This window comes from Eptatretus burgeri, chromosome 3 (genome assembly GCF_056783735.1).
Source record: "Eptatretus burgeri isolate ZD-2024b chromosome 3, Ebu_testis_v1, whole genome shotgun sequence".
Classification (NCBI taxonomy): Eukaryota; Metazoa; Chordata; class Myxini; order Myxiniformes; family Myxinidae; genus Eptatretus; species Eptatretus burgeri.
Genome location: NC_140963.1, coordinates 71,607,613 through 71,627,755, shown reverse-complemented (window position 1 = coordinate 71,627,755; position 20,143 = coordinate 71,607,613). Strand labels below are relative to the sequence as shown.

General features: G+C 42.4%; 1 protein-coding gene across 4 annotated transcripts in view; it reads left to right on the top strand.

Annotated features, from left to right (window-relative positions):
* Positions 1–20,143, top strand: part of LOC147030159 (complement C3-like) — a 741,443-nt gene that overhangs the window by 244,613 nt on the left and 476,687 nt on the right. For all 4 annotated transcript variants that reach the window (XM_085873916.1, XM_085873917.1, XM_085873918.1 and 1 more), the window contains 2 exons: positions 6,846–6,998; positions 8,949–9,134. In XM_085873916.1, the coding sequence (XP_085730042.1) occupies positions 6,846–6,998; positions 8,949–9,134 (339 nt within the window). The remainder of the gene's footprint in view (positions 1–6,845; positions 6,999–8,948; positions 9,135–20,143) is intronic.

The following is a 20,143-nucleotide window of genomic DNA, read 5'->3' as shown; positions in this document are numbered from 1 at the left end:
ACAAAAACTTCAGCAATAATTGGTGAGTTGTCAAATGTTACTGCTTCATCTATTGCCGATATTGCTAGACTAGCTCCATTTAGCCTAGCTACAGACGGTAGCAATGACAGTGGTGAGGCCCAGCTATATCCTGTCCTGATTTCATACTATGACAACAGTGCTGGGATTGTGAAGCAAGGTTTGCTAAGTTTGCCTGCGTGCAAACAAGATTCCACTGGAGAAAACATTTTCAAACTGCTTGATCATGAGTTCAGTGACAGGAAAATTCCGTGGAGAAATTGTGTTTCCTTTTGTGCTGATAATGCCTCTGTCATGGTGGGCAAGCACAAAGGAGTCGCTGCTTATATCCACAAACAAAATCCAGAGTGCTACATCATGGGATGCCCTTGCCATATGATGCACAATACGGCCAAGAAGGCGGCTCAGGCCTGACCCATTGAATTAGATGACTTTCTCATCGATATTTACTACTACTTGGACAAAAGTACTAAACGCGTCAAAGGAGTGAAAGCACTGCAAGAACTCTGTGATGCCCCGACACACAAGATTCTGAAGCATGTCGCAACACGGTGGCTGTCCCTTGGTCAGTGCCTAGACAGGCTGATTGAACAGTGGGAGCCACTTCGCCTCTTCTTCAAAGAAGAAGTACGAAGAAAAATGCAACCAACTGTAGCCAAGACTCTAACAACGAGCAAGAAGGACGGCACTGTATCTACTGCCAGTACTGGCACTGCAGGATCAAGCACTAGTGGAGCAGCATTCACCACTACCACTGCAGTATCTGCTGCGAAGAAGACAGCAGGGACAGCACCAAAACCAATGCTGAGAGCAGGTAGCATCACCGGCCCTTCATCACGTTCATCTACAAAGCAGATCCCTTCAGAGTCGAAAGACTGTGATAGTCCCATCTACAGGCAAAGAAGGACCCAAGTTAAGTTCTGCTTTTGCCAAATCACTTGATAGAAGCTCAGCAAAACCTTCGAATCAGAGGTCTTCTTCCTTGGCTGCACCTACCTCAAGCTCTCTCCTCAAACGTAAAATTGGATCTGGTACTACGAGTCTGACCTCTTCTGCTGGCAGTAAACGCAAGTGTGATCGCCCTGCGGCTAAGTGTACTAAGAGTTCTACAACTAAAAGCGCATCTTCCTCAAACACTGTGCAGGAATCTAGAGAAAAACGTGTCAACAGGATGTTCTTGTCTCCACAAACAAAACTCTATTGTTTCTTCCTTCGATATGCTAACAAGCTTTTTGAGAAGGGGAATCTTCTGCTCCAAAGAGACGAACCCTGTATTCATCTCCTGCACGGAGAATTGAATGGTCTTCTGAAAGATATCTTCGTACGGTTTTTGAAACCATCGGTGTCATCGGTTGCTCTGGTAAATGTACCCTTCTCTGACAGAAATCATCAGAAGAATGATGAGGACCTCATGATTGGGAACGATGCCAAACTGTATATAAGGGAACAAAGGAGTCTCAAGAAATCCACCTTCACTCTGAGTGAGTCAGACATCCAAGGTTTCTTCAGTGCAGTTCGCTCATATTATGTGAAAGCCTGCAATTACATCTTCAAAACCTGGCCGCTAGGTGATGAATTAGCCAAGCATGCTCAGGTGCTGGATGTTAAGCTACACCAAGAAGTGGGGTTTGACTGTGTGGAGTTTTTCATCAAGAAATTCCCCTGTCTGTTCAGTGGCGGTGATAGTGACATAGACAGTCTTGAGAGTGAATTCGCTCACTACCAGGCAGACGCCTCCATAGCTACAATTGCTACTGAGACAGTGAGAGTGGATGAGCAGTGGCATCGGATTTCACAGCTCACAGATCCCTGCACTGGTGCCAAGAAGTATCCTAATTTGAGCAAAGTGATGAAGGGAATCTTGGTCATTCCTCATTCGAACGCATCATGTGAGCGGGCACTCAGTCTTGTACGGAAGAATCATACTGAATTTCGTCCCAATTTGAGTGTCAAAACCCTGGAAGCTCTCTTCATTGAAAAACTAGCTCATAGCACCCCTTGCTACCAGAGAGAATACAGCAAAGACATAATCAGAAGGGCTAAAAGAGCCACACAGCTGTCACTCAGCAAAGCTGCCATGGAAAAAGCAAGCAGCAGTAGTACCAGCCAGTAAGGTAAGAAAAATATTGCTTCTTTTGTGCTTTTTGTTAATCTTTGATTGTCCCCTAACTTACTAATATTAACATACATGTAACATTAAAAAGTGCACAATTTTCCCCTTTTTTTGTTCAAAAAGTGGGAATTCTTAACATGTTAAATGCTCCAAAATAGGGCTCAGAGGGCACTAGAGAGCGTCTAGAACCCCAGAGCTTCCAGGGCCCTAAGGCGGGCCCTGGACCCCGCCGCAAGGGTCAAGCGCTCCACGCTCGAGATGTCCGCTTCGCGCACATTATTTGGTGTCGGTTGCAAATCCTCCCTAATTCTGATTTCCAAAAGTTGGCATCTCTGGGACTGTGTGTGTGTGCATCAGGAATATAACACAAATCAGACTTCTCTGTCTCTCTAGTAGTCTCTTACACAATGGTTGCTCATATAAATCTGGTCGACGTATTGTGGAGATCACATTGACCAATCAGTCCGGATTAAGAGCCTACTTGCTCCTCTCTACCATCTCTGAAACCGCCTAATTGATCAATGCAAAATTTATGATCGACTACCAATGGGTAAAAAGTTTGATAAGTATGATGTCATTGATCTCGTGGTCTATCAGCCATATTGGATTGGAGTGAAAATCTTTAAAAACCTTGTTCTCTGAAACCGAGAAGCAATCTGGAGTCTGGACAGTCAGAGTTTCATACACTGGCCAAGTCATGCTAACGATTTTTAAAATGTAAATTTTTTTTTTTAAAAAAGTACAATCTTTGCTGAAGCTCATTTCGTGACTAAGTTGATGTAACGGTAATTTCTGTTTCTAAAGTGTTTTGCTAATAGCATTTCATACAATGTACTTTATAGACACACAACCCTGGTAATAGGGAACGAAGTGAGCTTAATACTTAACGCGTGCACGTGAGAGAATAGGAAACAACAACACAATAGCCCTGGCTATTTGGAATCCGTGTCGTTAGCTATGACTTTTTGCTTCCGGTTGTTGTTAAACGCTGGGCGGTGTATAAACACAATTGGGTTTTATTTCTATCTTGTGAATATTACTTAACGCTTGCACATGAGAGAATAGGAAACAACGAAAACAACACAATACCCTGGCAATTGTGAATCTGTGTCGTTGGCTATGACCATTTTGCTTCCGTTTTTGTTTTGTTTCTGGTTGTTTTTTTTTTGTTTCCGGTTTTTGTCATGGGGAATGATGCATGCCGGGAGATCATGACCGGAAGTGTTTATTTATTTATTATCTTCGCAAACTTTGTTGCGAAGGTTATGTAAGATCGCTGTGTATTTATTTATTTATTTGTGAATATGTGTTTGTTTGTTTGTTTGTTTGTTATTCGCATAACTCCAAAAGTATTTAACTGAATCGCAGAAAATTTGGTGGGATGATTGGTTATTATCCGTGAACCATTTGATTAGATTTTGGGAGCGATCGGGTCAAAGGTCAAGGTCGAGGTCATGAAAAGGTCAAAATCGTCTTTTTACCATAGCGCGGTCAATTTGTATCCAATTTGCATGCAATTAATGCCAAAATGTTCAGAATTCAATGCCCCATCTTGGTGATATGTGACATGACACAATGACGTAATAACCCTTATTAGCGGTTGGGAGTCAAAGGTCAGGGGGTGTCACGACATTGCAAAATATGCGGTTTTAGTCATAACACGGTCAATTCTTATCCGATTTGCATGAAACCAACACCAAAATGTTGACTGTTCTGTTCCCCACACTCTAATACCAATTACAAAATTAAGAGTACAAAGGTCAAGGTCGAGGTCATGAAAAGGTCAAAATCGTCATTTTGCCATAGTGCGCTCGATTTTTATCCAATTTGCATGCAACCAATGCCAAAATGTTGTGAATTCAATGCCCAATCTTGTGATATACGATATGACACAATGACGTCATTATCTTTGTTAGCGGTTTGGGTCAAAGGTCAGGGGGGTCAACGACTTTTATTATCATAACGCGGTCAATTCTTATACAATTTGTATGTAAGTAGATTCAAAATGTTTAGAATTCAATTCCCTATCCTGTGATGTGTAATATTTGATTTCTTACAATGTGACCAGTTGTCATCAGATTGACTTGACACCGACACACAAAAAGGTCAGGGAGTTCATACAGAAATTGTACAATGTACGTGAATCAGTGTCAAACAGCATGAAATTTAATGTTTTTAAGCCATCATAACACATGAGATGGCAGATGTGGTATGGGATTAAATACCCTCACAATCAACGGTTTCTGGGGGGCGGGAGGGGGGCAAAATGTAACGTTGGCAAAGGTATGCGCTCTACTGAGTGCCCGTTCTAGTTCAATTATTTTTTTCCCAAAGTTGATTTTATACTTCCGAAAGCGATTTTTTTTTTTTTTTTTTCCATGACAGGAAGTGTTTATTTTGTATTTAACATTACCAGGAGTGATTTTGAAACTCTTTCCGGAACTTTTAATTTCTTTTATTCTTGACTCGAAGTGATCGTTTATTTATTTATTTATTCAATTATTTTTTTTCCCAAAGTTAATTTTAATAAAGATATCTCCCGCATCATCAAAAAAATTTTTAATCGTGATTTACATTATTTGTTCGCTGATCCCAAATTCAGGCCGAAGTAACCGGAAATTGTGTCAAAATCATCAGCTGTGCGGCGCTTACATGTACCACGGTATAGTTGGCAAGTATACAGTTGTGAACAAGATTTATGTAAAGTCAGAAGCGAATGTAAGAAGAATTCTACGTTCGCTTCTAGGCTTTGCCTATTCCATATTAGCGAACGCAGTGAGCTTCATACTTAACGCGTGCACGTGAGAGAATAGGAAACAACAACAACAACAACAACAACAACAACAACAACAACAACAACACAATAGCCCTGGCTATTTGGAATCTGTGTCGTTAGCTCTGACCTTTTGCTTCCGGTTGTTAAACGCTGTGCGGTGTATAAACACGATTGGGTTTTATTTCTATCTCGTGAATATTACTTAACGCGTGTACATGAGAGAATAGGAAACAACAAAAACAACACAATACCCTGGCAATTGTGAATCCGTGTCATTGGCTATGACCATTTTGCTTCCGTTTTTTTTTTTGCTTCTGGATTTTTTTTGGTTTCAGGTTTTTGTCATGGGGAATGATGCATGCCGGGAGATCATGACCGGAAGTGTTTATTTATTTATTCAATTATTTTTTTCCCTAAGTTAATTTTATACTTCCGAAAGTGATTTTTTTTCATGACAGGAAGTGTTTATTTTGAATTTAACATTACCGGGAGTGATTTTGAAACTCTCTCCGGAACTTTTAATTTCTTTTATTCTTGACCAGAAGTGATCGTTTATTTATTTATTTATTCAATTATTTTTTCCTAAGTTAATTTTAATAAAGATATCTCCCGCATCATCAAAAAATATTTTTTAATCGTGATTTACATTATTTGATCGCTGATCCCGAATCCAGGCCGAAGTAACCGGATATTGCGTCAAAATCATCAGCTGTGCGGCGCTTACATGTACCACGGTATAGTTGGCAAGTATACAATTGTGAACAAGTTTTATGTAAAGTCAAAAGCGAATGTAAGAAGAATTCTACGTTCGCTTCTCGGCTTTGCCTATTCCATATTATTCCATCATTAACCACACCCATATAGGTCTGATTTGTTCTTGGGAAAATATGTCTTGCAACCCTGCCCCCATCAGACTGATTTACAGTCGTAGTTCCACCCACCCCTCTGTTCACTTCCTATTACTTTACAATGGAATGCAGTTTTGTACTTTTCGTGGAATCCTTTCAAGTTATTAAAACTATGATAGCAAAGAATCCAATCCAAGTAAGACTGTTTGTTGCTACCAGAATCACTGCCATTGATAGAGGCAGCTCGGAAAGATGCCATCTGAAGAAGATTATTATGATTATGATGATGAACGAAAAAATGATTTTCCGGTTTTGACGGATCTCGGTTTTTGCTCTTTTTTTTTTTTTTACTTTTTTTTTTTAAACTTTTGCCATTGTCTGGCGTACTGTACTGAAAAGTAATCCCTGCCTAGACAATCAGCTGAACAGACCAGGTAGGCTCTCATTTATAGCCTAAGCGACTTTTTAGAGAAGATATTCCAACTTTAGTTTTTGTATATAGCAGGTTGGACCAACATTTTGTTTCGTGCCATCCCGACATACTGAGTGTTAGCACACTCTCTGATAAGTAAACATATACTACCATTGACCAACCTTTACTTACAGTGATTTACAATTTAAAATACTGAAAATGTGAAAAGTGAAGTTATTACATTATGCACATACTGTGTCTGCTTTTATTTTGTTTAGCACTATCTATTTAATACATTCATGTATGTCAACATTTATTCCTCCAACCCCATCCCCATTATTTCCCATTCATACTCCTGTATGAATTTCTTCCCCCTCAAAGCTCCACTTTTCTCCCTACTCTTTCCACATTCCCCTAACTTTTGTCAATGCACAAGTTGAGGCTCATGGAAGAGCTAAACAATGGTCGGTAGCAGGTTTGCCTCCGACAGAGGGTCAAAATGGAATTCTTCTTTCTCTTGTCTGTTGTCCTCCTCCTCCCTTTTCGCCATTTTAATTATCTCATTTTGCTCTCTTTATCTCAGAACATAAAAAATAGATGTCCCCTTCTCATTTGTTTGGCACATATTTTTCCTGAAAAGTCTTCACATTTCACTTACTAAAGAAGCTTTCATTGCAGGTTCTGGTGAAGAATCCAGACGGATCTGTTGCATCTGGTGTTAAAGTTACATCTGTGGAAAAGGAAGAAGAAAAGTCAACCAAATCCAATAAAGATGGAATTGCAAAATTTACTTTTAACACAGGAAAAGGAATGAGGGAGTTGAATATAAAGGTATGACACCGATGCCTTAAATTTGCTTCATTCAAAGAGGGGTTGATGAAAAGCAGACCAGAGGAGATTGTACAGTTTAAAAAACAGATTGTTGTAAAAATATTTCCGATAAGAAAATGCACAAAGATGGCAGATGGTAAAGCATAGTGTTACAAGCATTAAGAAATATGAGGAAGACATTATTCAGGATGTAACGTAATTTCATGATGTTATATGTTTATTAAATATATTCCATCCTTGAATTTCATGCTGGCAACTTTGTAACTATATGAACAAGACATGGAGGTTCAACTCTATCTTTGTTTCTTAATTGTCAGAATCCTGTGCGGTCTGTTTTGTTGCTCAGATAAGTTAAGGAAAGGGGAAATATAGGAGACAAGGAGATAGAGAACTGTTGTTACTTCATGTCAATGCAGCCACTCCCCTTGATTGTATTGGTGGTAGGGGTGCGGATGGGGGGATTGTGGCAGATGCTAAGGAAATAATTTGTGATCGTGACCACAGTAGAAGGTTTATGGCTCAGCTTCTTCCTTATCATTTTATGCAACAAAAGCACATCAGGAAATAATGTGCGATAGCTGAGAAAGCCAACTGGAATTTGGGGGTGACTGTGCTTTGTGTGATTCCCAACACCAGTAGGAAGGAGACACCAAAATTGGAGGTGTTTTTTTTTTTTTCTCCGTTGTTTTTAATCGTATATTTTAAACCTTTTTTTCCATGTCTTTACATGATAATACAAGAGGAATGCAAACTCACTGAGGTAGAGATAATATGGAAGATTTTGCTCACTGGTTGCATCATTTCTGAGGCATAGGGGTGCCATTGATGCAGTACACCTGTGATTTTGGCCAGGGATTGCTTGTATATAAGACATCCAGCCAAACTTCCTTGTAAAGGATGCCAAACTTATTGATGGAGCCCCCTGTCTGAAGCACCAGGATGGCATTTTATAATTGCATTGGGAATCAAATCGACTGAGCAAAAGAAAAAGATGCAATCTGAGCTATACTGAATGAATGAGTAAAAGCAATTAAGCTGCTTACACTTGAAAATTTTTATAATTGCAATATTACTTTTAAAATGTACCCATGGCAACTCCAGAAAGAAAAGCATAGGGCCCACACAAGTAAGTCCTTTGGGTGTCTAGAGTGAAAGCTCACAATACATCATCAATATCGAGTACATCATGCTCATTTTAGTGTTTACTTTAGAAAATATGATGAGAGTGACCTGACAGTGTTTCCCTCTTTTTTATATTTCCACACCAATGGCTTTAAGAAAATGGCAGAACTGAGTCAATCAGACAGGTGTAGGTTCTGCAAGGTAGAAACAGAAAGCACGAGTCACCTCTCGGGAAATAAAAATCTCACATCAGATTAGCTGTACATACACACAAAGGCACAACAATGCGTGCAGAGTAATCCACTGGCACATCTGCAAAAATTTTGATTATATCAGTTCCAGAAAACTCGTGGAAACATGAACCAAAAGCGATCATTGAAAACAAGGACATAATACTTACATACGACCTGATGATCAAATTGAGCATGAACATGGAAAATAAAGCATTCCGTCCAGACTTGCAGGATGGCATCTCCAAACTTTGATGTCATACAACTAGACATCTCCGGACGGTATTTAATATGACCGCCTTGGTTTGGCAAGTGATTCGTGATCGGTTATAACAAACACGAACCGGAGATTCTGGAATGTCAAACAATATCCAAATTGGACAAATGAACACTTTTTTTTTTAGCAGTCGGGACTGCTGCTGAGGTCAATTCTGCAGTTTAAATTTTGAAATTTGGCTCAGGTTAAGAGATTCTAGAGGTTATTGCATGTGCAGAACGCCATACATTAAAGATACATTAAATATATTAATTTACCCACAATTGTTGGCATTTATCCACCATTTGATACACCTTTGGTTGATTTCTGTTTTCCTTGCAGATATATACAGATGAACCTATGCAGGCAATTGCGATGTGGAAGGTTTTCCCATACTCGAGCAAACGTGATTACCTCCTTGTTATTTCACCACGTTCATTGACCACAAAGTTGAATGAAGAGCTCAGACTCGATTTGAAGGCACACCTTTCAAATGAGAAAAATGATGTCGATGCTTTCTCCTACATGGTAAAAAAAAACAAAAACACTATACTTTTTTTCAGTCCACAAGTTTAAAGTTTCCATTGCAAGACTGAAACAAACCTAGTTTTGTGATGTGTATTGAAGTGAAATTTCAGTTTTGTGAACAAGTAGTTGTCACTCTGCCCAATTGTAACCTCAGAGGAATGGAGACTGAAAATACATTTGCATAAAATGTTCCATCCTCCACTTCTCATTTTTTCACTCCCACCCACTACAGGTACAGAGAGGTACCTTGATCACGCACATGATACCTCTTACCATAATGTTTTCATCTTGATTCCTTCCAAGTGTTAATGTTTGTACTCAGCCTGATCATTATTGAAGCTGAAGAATTCTGTTAAAACTGCATTTTATGGGAATGCACATCACAAAGCTCAGGTTTTTCTCTGCATGCTATGTTGTCACTTTTTGCACTGATACCAATGTATAAAATAATAATTGTATAGGAGGAGGGAAAACAGCACCTAATACCAGACAAGACAAAGATATTTTCCTTATTGTCCAAATTATTATTATAGAAAAGTTAATTTGTTGCAACATGTGTCATTGCAACAAATTTTTAAAATCAGTACCCTCACCCTTGCCACTCATGATGTGCTGACACTGTAACATGTACACAAATATATGGACAGGAAGTGAAGCATAATACAATCCCATAATATATAGGCTTTATAGAGGGTGATATTCCAAATCCCTTCAACATTTAAAACTACAACCTACACTCACGATTCCTCTTCAGAAGAGGAGTCTGTCGATTCCAACATCAACACACTTGTTGTATGCCTTGTGGACCTTGAATCTCCAAACTTTGATGTCATCTGGCTTAAGATTTGTCTCCCACCCATCACTATTTTTCTATTTTTAATTTACTACTCTCCTAACTCTACAAACTTTGTAACTTCCTTTGACTATCTTTATTCCTATCATGAGGCCATGACATCCTCACACCCTCAAGCAGAATTCCTCTACTTAGGAGACTGCAATGTATACCACAGGGAGTGGGTGAACTCTTCCCACACAAATTTTGGGGAAGTTGAAGCTCTTGCCTTTTCCATTCTCAATGAATTGGAACAAATTATCAACCACACTACCCATATTCCAGATCGTCATGATCACTTCCAATACTTTGGATTTGTTCTTGACCTTCAATCTGTTGCATTACACCCTCACAATTTCGCTTCCAATTGGTGCTTCTGACTACAATCTCATAAACGTCTCTTTCCTGACCAACACTACTTCTGCGACTGCTCCGACGAAACGCCAATATTGGAATTTCAATAGTGCTGACTGGACTGATTTGCAAAAAATAATTTCTGACTTTCCATGGGAATATTACTGCCTCTCCTTGGGTGATGCCTCAATTTCTGCTGCATGTATAACTAAAGTTATTGTGACAGGAACAGGGCAGGTCAGGCATGTGAGCATGTGCTGGAGCAGCACGTCGCTGCGTTCACTTTCCACCGGTACTCCAGGGGCCTCCGTCTGGCCATCCCCCAGGCAGATGACTGGCCCAACTCCATCTCCTTGAGATGCAGAACGGAGGCTTATATTCTCTTCTCTTTTAAGTCTATCTTTCCCACTCATTATTGGTTGAATAATTCATGTTCTGCGGCCATTCGTGTAAGTGATGCGGACATAGAAAAACTCTTCTTCCTCCAACTAGCATTCAGCTTTGATATCTGCCAGAAATCATTGCAAACATGTTATTTGTCCTTTTTCCAAAGGAAATATGACAACCTCTCATATTCTTCCACGAATAGATATATTTAGTCCTTAGGTAAAAGTATCTCCAACAAGGTATGTCGCTCTACCTTTCCTCCACTTTTTTGTTCCAATTATACTATCACCGTCTCTCCGACTAATAAAGCAACTCTTTTTGGGTCTATTTTCTCCTCTAATTCCACATTCTATGACTTTGACATTCCAACACCTCCTGATAAGTAAACTTTCTTGCTGCACATTGAAATGTGTAAAACTTATCCCTGAGCATTGTCATAAGTAATGTCAAAAGGGAGGGTTTGATGCAGTAATGTGTCCCATTTCTAAGTCTCAATACTCACTTGCTTACGCTCATTCATATTACTACTTTTCAAACTAGAACACATTACTTTGTCAAACACCTCCCTTTTGACACTACTCCCCTAACGGGGGGCTGGGGCTTCACCTTCCTTTCATATTATCATTTATTTAGCCAAATTAAGTCGTCAAATAGAGATCCTATAAATATTTGTTCGTTTTATTTTCAGGAATAACTTAATTTATTCGTCAGTGAAAAAACATGCGGCGGTAGCGCGTCAAAACCACCAACCCCATTTTTAGTCGGTTCCGAAGGAAGTGACTTGTAAAATTGGGGTCCATGTCCGTCGATCCGTCTGTCTCCATCTGTCCGTCTGTCCACAATCAATCTTTCGATCATTATTCTGCAAACTGTGCTCAGAATGACTTGAAACTCGGAGGGATGATACTTGGGGAGATGCCGCAGAACCTCCCGCAATAAAATTTCAGATTTCTCACCAATTGACTGAGGTAATTAGTCTAATCAATTAATCTTCAAGTCCTAAAACTTGTAGACTATTCATAGTTTTTGTTTCTGGTTTGGTATAATGGTTCTATGGAACAATGTCTACAGCTTGTCTGAGCGTTTTTTCTGAATTTTTGTCCAGGAGGAAAGAAGATAATGAGTCTGAGTATGAAGTTCATTAGGGCCAATTAATCTTCAAAGTCCTAAAACTCGTAGACTATTCATCGTTTTTGCTTCTGTTTTGGTATAATGGTTCTATGGAACAATGTCTACACTTTGTTATAACCTAACCGCCTCCTACATCACGGTTCCTTGTCAGGGGACATGCATTAAGGTATATCGCTTCGCTTGACGAGGGATTACCTCTCGTTCCCACACTATGCGGCATCATTATTCCCCACGGAATTCTATAACTAACATTCTATAACTAATGGCAAACGTTTTTTTTGTTTGTTGAAATAGGGAAACGTAAACGTACTATTACCATGTAAATTTGATACGTAATACAAGCACACATTTACTTCGGCGACTGAGGTTCGTGTGGCTGGCTGTGCGAGGTTTGTTTGAGCTGTTTTCAAGGTTTATCATGCCTATAAGGAAAGGCCTAGGCAAACACTTGAAACCATTCCGTAATAAATGTTCTGAAACATGTCAAGTTTCCGCTGATGCGAGTTTGCATCATGATAATTTAGCTGCAGAGCACACATCTACAACAGTACTTTCTCAACATGACGGAAACGCACGAATGTTGCCTGATGACTCTGATCATTACTCCTTTTCACCGATGATTTACACCAATGATGTGGAACTACAAGCAAGTTCCAGCGAATGTGTTACTATAAGTGTTCATCAGCAACATAATTCTTTCAAGGTATGTGAACCCACTGATGCATGTGACGTGCCGAACGCATGGAGTGGTGCGAAACCTACTATTGTAAGGAGATGCACTGACAAAAAATCGGATCAAGTTTCAAACAATGATGTGTGTCTACGAGTCGAGCAGACTACGACATACGGATTCGTTCCTCCAAATCAAGATTGGCAGCGGAAAATCTGCCAGGAAAAAGATATTCCATTATGTTCTGTGGTGAAATGTGGAATATCTGGTGTGATGTTGCGAGATCCCACATGGTCGTGTGGCATACACAAAATACGAGGCGACGGTAATTGTTTTTATCGGTCGATTTCATTCTGTACCATGGGATCACAAGAATCTCACGAACAAATTCGTCAGAATTTATTTTATTTTGAAATCATGCATCGTGACAAAGTAACTGCACTTCTGTGGCAAAATGAGACCTTCCAAGCTCACATCGCTAAAACAGCTACGGCTGGTGAAGACGCAACCGATGTGGATGTTTTCTGTGCCGCAGCGTACCTTGGAACTACAATTTATGTATACCAGAAACCTGGCGAGAATGGTGCATGGACGTGGAGCAGGTATGGTCCTGAAATACAATTACTGAAGCATTGTCAAATACCCAAGGGCACACACAAGGATGTAGTCCATCTGAACTGCTTGAACGACGAGGTAGATGCTCACAATTACAAATTATTTGAAGCTGTGAAATACAGAGTAGAATATGTCACTGTTCCAGCTAATGAACGAGCAGTCAGCAGTGGCCATAGGTCTACAATACGATGTTTGTATCAATATTGATGTTGAAGATGGGCTACTCAACGGTGCTCCTTGCACCATACAAAAACTTGACTCGTTCGGCAAGTTCAACAGTATCTGACTTACTATGGGTGACATTCGATGATGAAAAAATTGCAAGAGCGCAACGCACTCTATACTTAAAATATTACCAGCCTGGTATCGATAGGGTGTGGACTCCAATTTTTGCTGTCTGCCATGAATATAATTTCAACAAATCACATTTAGCTGGAATCCAATTTCCTCTTTGGCCTTCAACAGTTAAAACGATCCACCGCTCACAAGGAGACACGATGAGGGAACTTGTTCTTGATCATACTACCTGGTACGGAAATATAGCTCACTCACATTATGTACTTGCATATTGTACCCCCATTCAAATATGAATGGCCTGCATATTGTAAATATCAATGCAACGAAAGTCCAATGCAAACTGAAAACAGACAAACCTACTTGGGATATAATTACAGTTGACAAAGATGTACAAGAAGAGATGAAACGACTACACACAGAATGACATCTTGAGCTCTGTTACACACCCATCTGTACTCTTCCTGAAAATGATACCAAGGTGATCTTCCAAAATGCAACGTCCTTTCATGATCATTGGCCCAACATGGTTGCGGATCCGAATTACTTAGTCGCAGATGTAATAGGTATAGCTGATAGTCGCCTGTTCGAAAATGAAAATAGTTTCAATTACCATATTGCCGAATACCAGTTGCTCAGATGTGACCAGTCTGTACAAGTTCCCAACTGTCGACCACCTCATGGCCTTGCCGTGTACATTAGGAACAATATAGCCACACTCAACTCAGATAAGTTCACTTGTAAAGATGGAGACTGGTACAGATTCACGTTAAACATGAACAGTAATTTACTTCAGCTAGCATTCATGTATGTATCTCCTTCAATTCAATGGACCAGATTTAAACCATGTCATGAATCTCCTCGATATTATGGATAAGAATATCCTGATCTTAGTTATGGCTGATTTCAATAAACTTGCTACCGCTACCTGCATTGAATTCCTGTCAGACAAGTACGGTTTGATGCAATTCGTGACGAAACCGACAACTGACAATGACAGCAAATTAGACTTGGTCTTTACCAATATAAGTTTAGCATCAATTAAAACCGGATCGATTGAAATGTGTTGGACCGATCATAAATGAGTTTGGTCGAGTATCAATCTCTGATTTTCTTACTGCTTTCAGCACTATTGAAACTTCTGTCAGGACTGTTGAAAACTAACCATTATTGCTATCAGGACTGTTCATAAAATATTGCTGTCAAGACTATTCATAAAATATTACTTTCTGCACTGTTCATAACATATTGTTATCATGACTGTTCAAAAATATTACTTTCAAAACTGTTCATTTAATGTTGCTACCAGCACTTTTCTTAAAATATTGTTGTCAAGATTGTTCATAAAATATTGCTGTCAAGACTGTTCCCAGGAAGATAATGAGTATGAAGTTCATAAGGACCAATTAATTTTCAAAGTCCCAAAAACTCCAAGAGTATTCGTAGTTTTTGCTTTTTGAATGGTATAATGCTTCCATGGAACAATGCCTACACCTCATGTTTTTTTCTGAATTTTTGCCCAGGAAGAAAGGTAATGTGTCTTAATGAGTAGGAAGTTCATTAGGGCCGGAATAAAAACAATGAATGTTAATGAATATATCCAATATTGATGAAATTGGAACTGACCAGGGCCCACGGGCCATATTTTTTATTAATACTTATACTTTAAACTCATAAGGTAATGTATTGTGACGTCCACGGGACTTGAACAGTCCCGCCAACGTAGAATGAGCCGAAACGATGGAGGCGGTTTATTTATTTATAACCCAAACATGGCGGTTCTAATCGCTCTACCGCAAACGGGACGAGGAAGGTGGCACGAGTCACTTTTCACTGAGTTGATGATGTTTATTTGTTTTTATTATTAACCAGAAATAACAAGACTCGGCAAGAAGAGGGATCCGGGGCGATTCGACGGGATGGTATGGGATCGGGCGTGGGGAAAAACACAGACAATTCCAATGAATATACAATTCTCAAACCCTCTAAGGCGCCAAGTACACACACACACACACACACACACACACACACACACACACACACACACACACACACACACACACACACACACACACACACACACACACACACACACACACACACACACACACACAACGTAGCTACTTCTGGTGGTCAGGCTGGACTGTGGTGTGGACGCAACTGTCCCTGGATCGGCGTCGGACGAGCTGGCCTTGCTCTCGTCAGGGGGGCAGGAGAAACCGTGGTGCTGTCGACCTCCTGGTCCTGGCCCAAGTCCGCTCACAGCCGCCAGGGAACCAGTTCTGGCACCAAATTGCGAGCAGGAGAGGGAGGCAGGTCCACCCGCCGTTCGACCCCGTACTGCGAGTCAGTAGAACCCCAGAGCCAACCAAGGTGAGGCACGAGGCTCAGCAAGGCTCCAAGACACGATGAAGAACACGATCGAATCAGCACAACAACAAGTACGCTTCCCGCGCAACAGCCTCCACACCAAAAAAACACGATCTTTTTGTCCCGATCTTCTTCCTCTTCCTTTTCGACCCCGAACAGAACCTTTTTATCCTCCTGTCGTCGTCACTTCCAATCGAGCCGTTTATTGGCCCACCGCCGTCGCCTTCTGCCAATCGTGATCACGGGGCGGAGCCATCCGCTGCACTGTCCTGTGACGTCACGGCCAGCCTCCAGGGACTACGAAAAGGGGTTTACGCAGACACACTTACCCTATCCCGTGTCCCTATCTAATTACGTGACAATTATCATTTCCCCCTTGAAGAAATGAACATTTACTAGACAACTTATCACCACTGAATTGCTACTTATTACATCGAGATCCTGGTAAACTCGAACAGCGTGGCATACCTAATTAAACATCCTAATTACCCTTTGAATGCATACCCCCCCCTCAAACGTAACACTGCCCCCTCCTCTGGTACCGCAGCTCCTGCAAGGTATGTCACAGGCACTACCGTACCAGCCTTTACACTTACTGACTCACACCTAATTAACCTAACGAAATAAAGTAGGAGGGGCAATGGGCAGCGAGTCGCAGCTAACTTACCTATCCTGCTTAATGTACTACCCCCTTATGGCCTTATCCTCGCCTAAACAATCATTCGTTTTTTTAATTTTTAATTTTTTTTGTTTTATCACATGAGAGCACTGAGCGAAGTTGCACTCCATCTTCTGGATCATCGCTCTTGCCCAACACTCTTCCAGTGATCTGGGGAGGGGAAACAAAAGGTTCCACAAAAACACAACACTTATACTTTACATTCCTACTCTAAGCCTTAACGACACTATTCACAGGATATTTAGACTTGACCGCCTACCCCAGTGGATGCTAATAGACCCAGCGTTACCTGGGGAGCCAATTTTCAAATTTGCTTGCCCAAAAATTATGCGGACATCATGCCCTTGCTGCACATGTCAAGTTGTGCGGGATCGAGTGGGACTCATACATCTTCACAACACTCACACCATGGTCATCATCACATTTCTAGGTCATGGTCCTCATTTTAATCATGCAGGCTGAATCCCGTCGTGGCCGTGGGGTGGGTTACCACAAGATTATGGGGGCATCTCAGGTGCAACCATGCCCACAGGTAAGCTTTAGTCCAACCCGGACGTTTCTCCGCCCCGCTCCCTTTGATTCCCTCCCCCCCCCCCCGGTAGCCATCAGCTCTCATCCCGTACAACACTCTGGAAGGGGTCTCACTGGCTCCTCTGGCCTTCCTGGGTCGCCAAGGTCCTACCCGCCTTGGTCGCCCAACCAGACCCTCTCCCAGTTGCCTCCAGACACTGTCACCATGAGCCACCAGGTGGTGAATCTCCTTGAAGGGGGTCGCAATTCCCGCTCACCGTGAGCTTCAGCAATCCCTGTGGACAAGCACATCATCCCCACCCACAAAACCCACATGACTCCCCCACCCCATCGGCCTTACATGTGACACCTGCATTTCTAACACTTCACCGACCATGACCTTCCCTGTTACCACACCATGTCCAATAAAAAAATCAACGTGTGCACCATACATTTCACTTCTTAACTTAAAACAACTCACACAGCACTTCTCACCCGATCCACGCACCAGCCATTGGACAACCACTTGTGCCCGCTTTGTTACCAATTACCCACTGTCCCGATTGTCACTCTAAAACCCAGCAGAACTTACAAACCCATGCCAATTTTTCCACAGTTCACTTTTTTTTTTACCAAAGGAGGGCACTTCGCCACAATCTCAGCAGCCGAGCATGGCCGTATATGCTCAGCCCAATCTAGTCTCCCCAACCCCCGACAGTGATTTCCGGACCCGACCCATGAAAGGGCATCTAGGATAGACCTGGCGGTTCAGCAGGAGGATTCATCCTCTCCGGGCTTGAAAGTCTATTGGAGGGTCTCTCCATCGCCGGGTACCGGCAATATCGTTGCACGTGTCCTCTTTGCCCGCACCGGAAACAACTCCCCATAAAAGGCCCCCGTGAGTATCGGTGAAATGTCTCTTCCGGTTCCGGACCCCCTCGGCCATAATCGAATTGCTCTATTGGCTGGGCTGGACCCCGCCGCTTTGGTGCACTAACTACCGGATTACCCTTTATCAAACTTGACAGTTTCTGGCAAATTTCCTGAAACATTTGGGTAATGCCAATTTCTCCCAGCCCCCCTCCTTGATCCTGGATCTCCGCCTGTCGGATCGTCACCGATGGCCTCTCTGGAACCCGACCCGGCCGACTCCACGAGGCCAGCCTGGCCGCGCACTCGGCCGCTCGGTGAACGGTGGGTGGATCCTGTAACTCCACGAGCGCTCGGACCTCAGGGTCCGGAAGAGCAGCAAAAAATTTCTCTAGTGCCAGTCTGTCCCACGCCTCCACTGTAAGGTCCCGATACGCGATCCTGACTGATTGGTAAATGTCCTGTGCCAGCTCCTGCACTGTCTCACCCGGCTTTAATCTGCGGTGCTGGAGCTGGGCCCGCACCAGATCACAGTTTGCCGCGAACCCAAACCGACGGCTCAACGCCTCGCAAATGTGGGAGCTGGTCAACATCCCTCCACGATCACGTTTAACACATCTGCGGCTGGTCCCCGCAACGTTGCCACCAAATTCCCTGTACGTTCCCGCTCATTCCACCCGTTTAGTCGGGAAATGCACTCAAATTGCATCAGAAAAGCTTCAACGCTCCCTGACCCGTCAAAATTTACCAGGGGGATCACTTTTACGGTGGCCCGCTTCTCAGTTTCTCCCTTGTCCGAATCCAGCCCAGGGATCAAACACCCTTGTGGCTGCGTATCCAATTTCGGAGCCCACTGTGGCCAAAGATGTTTTGTGGTGATGGTCTCATGGGTCAATTTTGCCTCCTGTTCCAAACGTTGAATGGACCGATTCACCTCTTCCCGCAGGATCTTCTGGGCCCGCACAACCTCCTCCAAGGCTCCGTCGCGAGTTTGTAGCTGCTCCTCAACCAACCCGGACACTCTACTTACAAAAGACGGCTTTACCAGGCCTTTATCCAAGACTTCATCTTGGCTCATAATTTTATCTTGTTCGTCCAAACGAGCCTCCAATCCTTTTACCTCCTCTGCCAAATTCATCCCTTGCTTCCTCAGCTCTCCCCACTCTTCAACTTGCAGCTGCATACGAGCATCCACACAGGCACGATGACGTTCCAGGCTTTCATCCACTTTATCAACCCGAATGTTCGTTGCATCAATTTTATCTACCAATTTTTTCATATATTTTCCCCCTCCAATGTAATTTCTACCTTTGTTTCCTCCAATCTATCCTCGAATTTACTTTGTATTTCTCCCAATTTAACATCCACACACTCCTGCATCTCAGTTTTCATTTTCTCCATCTTTTCCCCCAATTCATCCCTCATTAAATCAATCCGTGCACCCAACTGTTCCCCCATTACCCCCAATCGATCCGCCATCTCTGCCCCCTGTGCCATCATTTTTGCCCTCTGTGTCACGAATTGATTTTCCATTTGTGCCGTCATTTCTGCCCCCTGTGCCGTCATTTCTGCCCTCTGTGTCACGAATTGATTTTCCATTTGTGCCGTCATTTCTGCCCTCTGTGTCACGAATTGATTTGCCATTTGTACCGTCATGTCCGCTATTAAACGTTCCAACAGTGTCTGGATCGTCATCTCACCGGTTTCCGGCGCTGCCGGCCCCGTTACGGGCAATGAAGCACGGTCCACGCTCGGAATGGGGGAGGTTCCAACCCTACCCCCTTCTCTCCCCTCTTCCCCCGACTCGCTGCCAGACACGTGGCCTTCCTCCTCAAACATCTGCACATCCGCCATGGTGCAGAAGTCCCGTTTGCCGCCAATTAATTTATATTTGAAAAATCCCGCCAAAATTTTCCCGCGCTCGCGCGCTTTTCTGGAGTGGTTTTATATTCCAATTCGTGGCGAGATTTTAATCTTGGTATATTCTCCCGATACCAAATATAATTTAGAGGGGTTCGAACATCCCACTTCTGACACCAATGTGATGTCTACGGGACTTGAACAGTCCCGCCAACGTCGAATGAGCCGAAACGATGGAGGCGGTTTATTTATTTATAACCCAAACATGGCGGTTCTAATCGCTCTACCGCAAACGGGACGAGGAAGGTGGCACGAGTCACTTTTCACTGAGTTGATGATGTTTATTTGTTTTTATTATTAACCAGAAATAACAAGACTCGGCAAGAAGAGGGATCCGGGGCGATTCGACGGGATGGTATGGGATCGGGCGTGGGGAA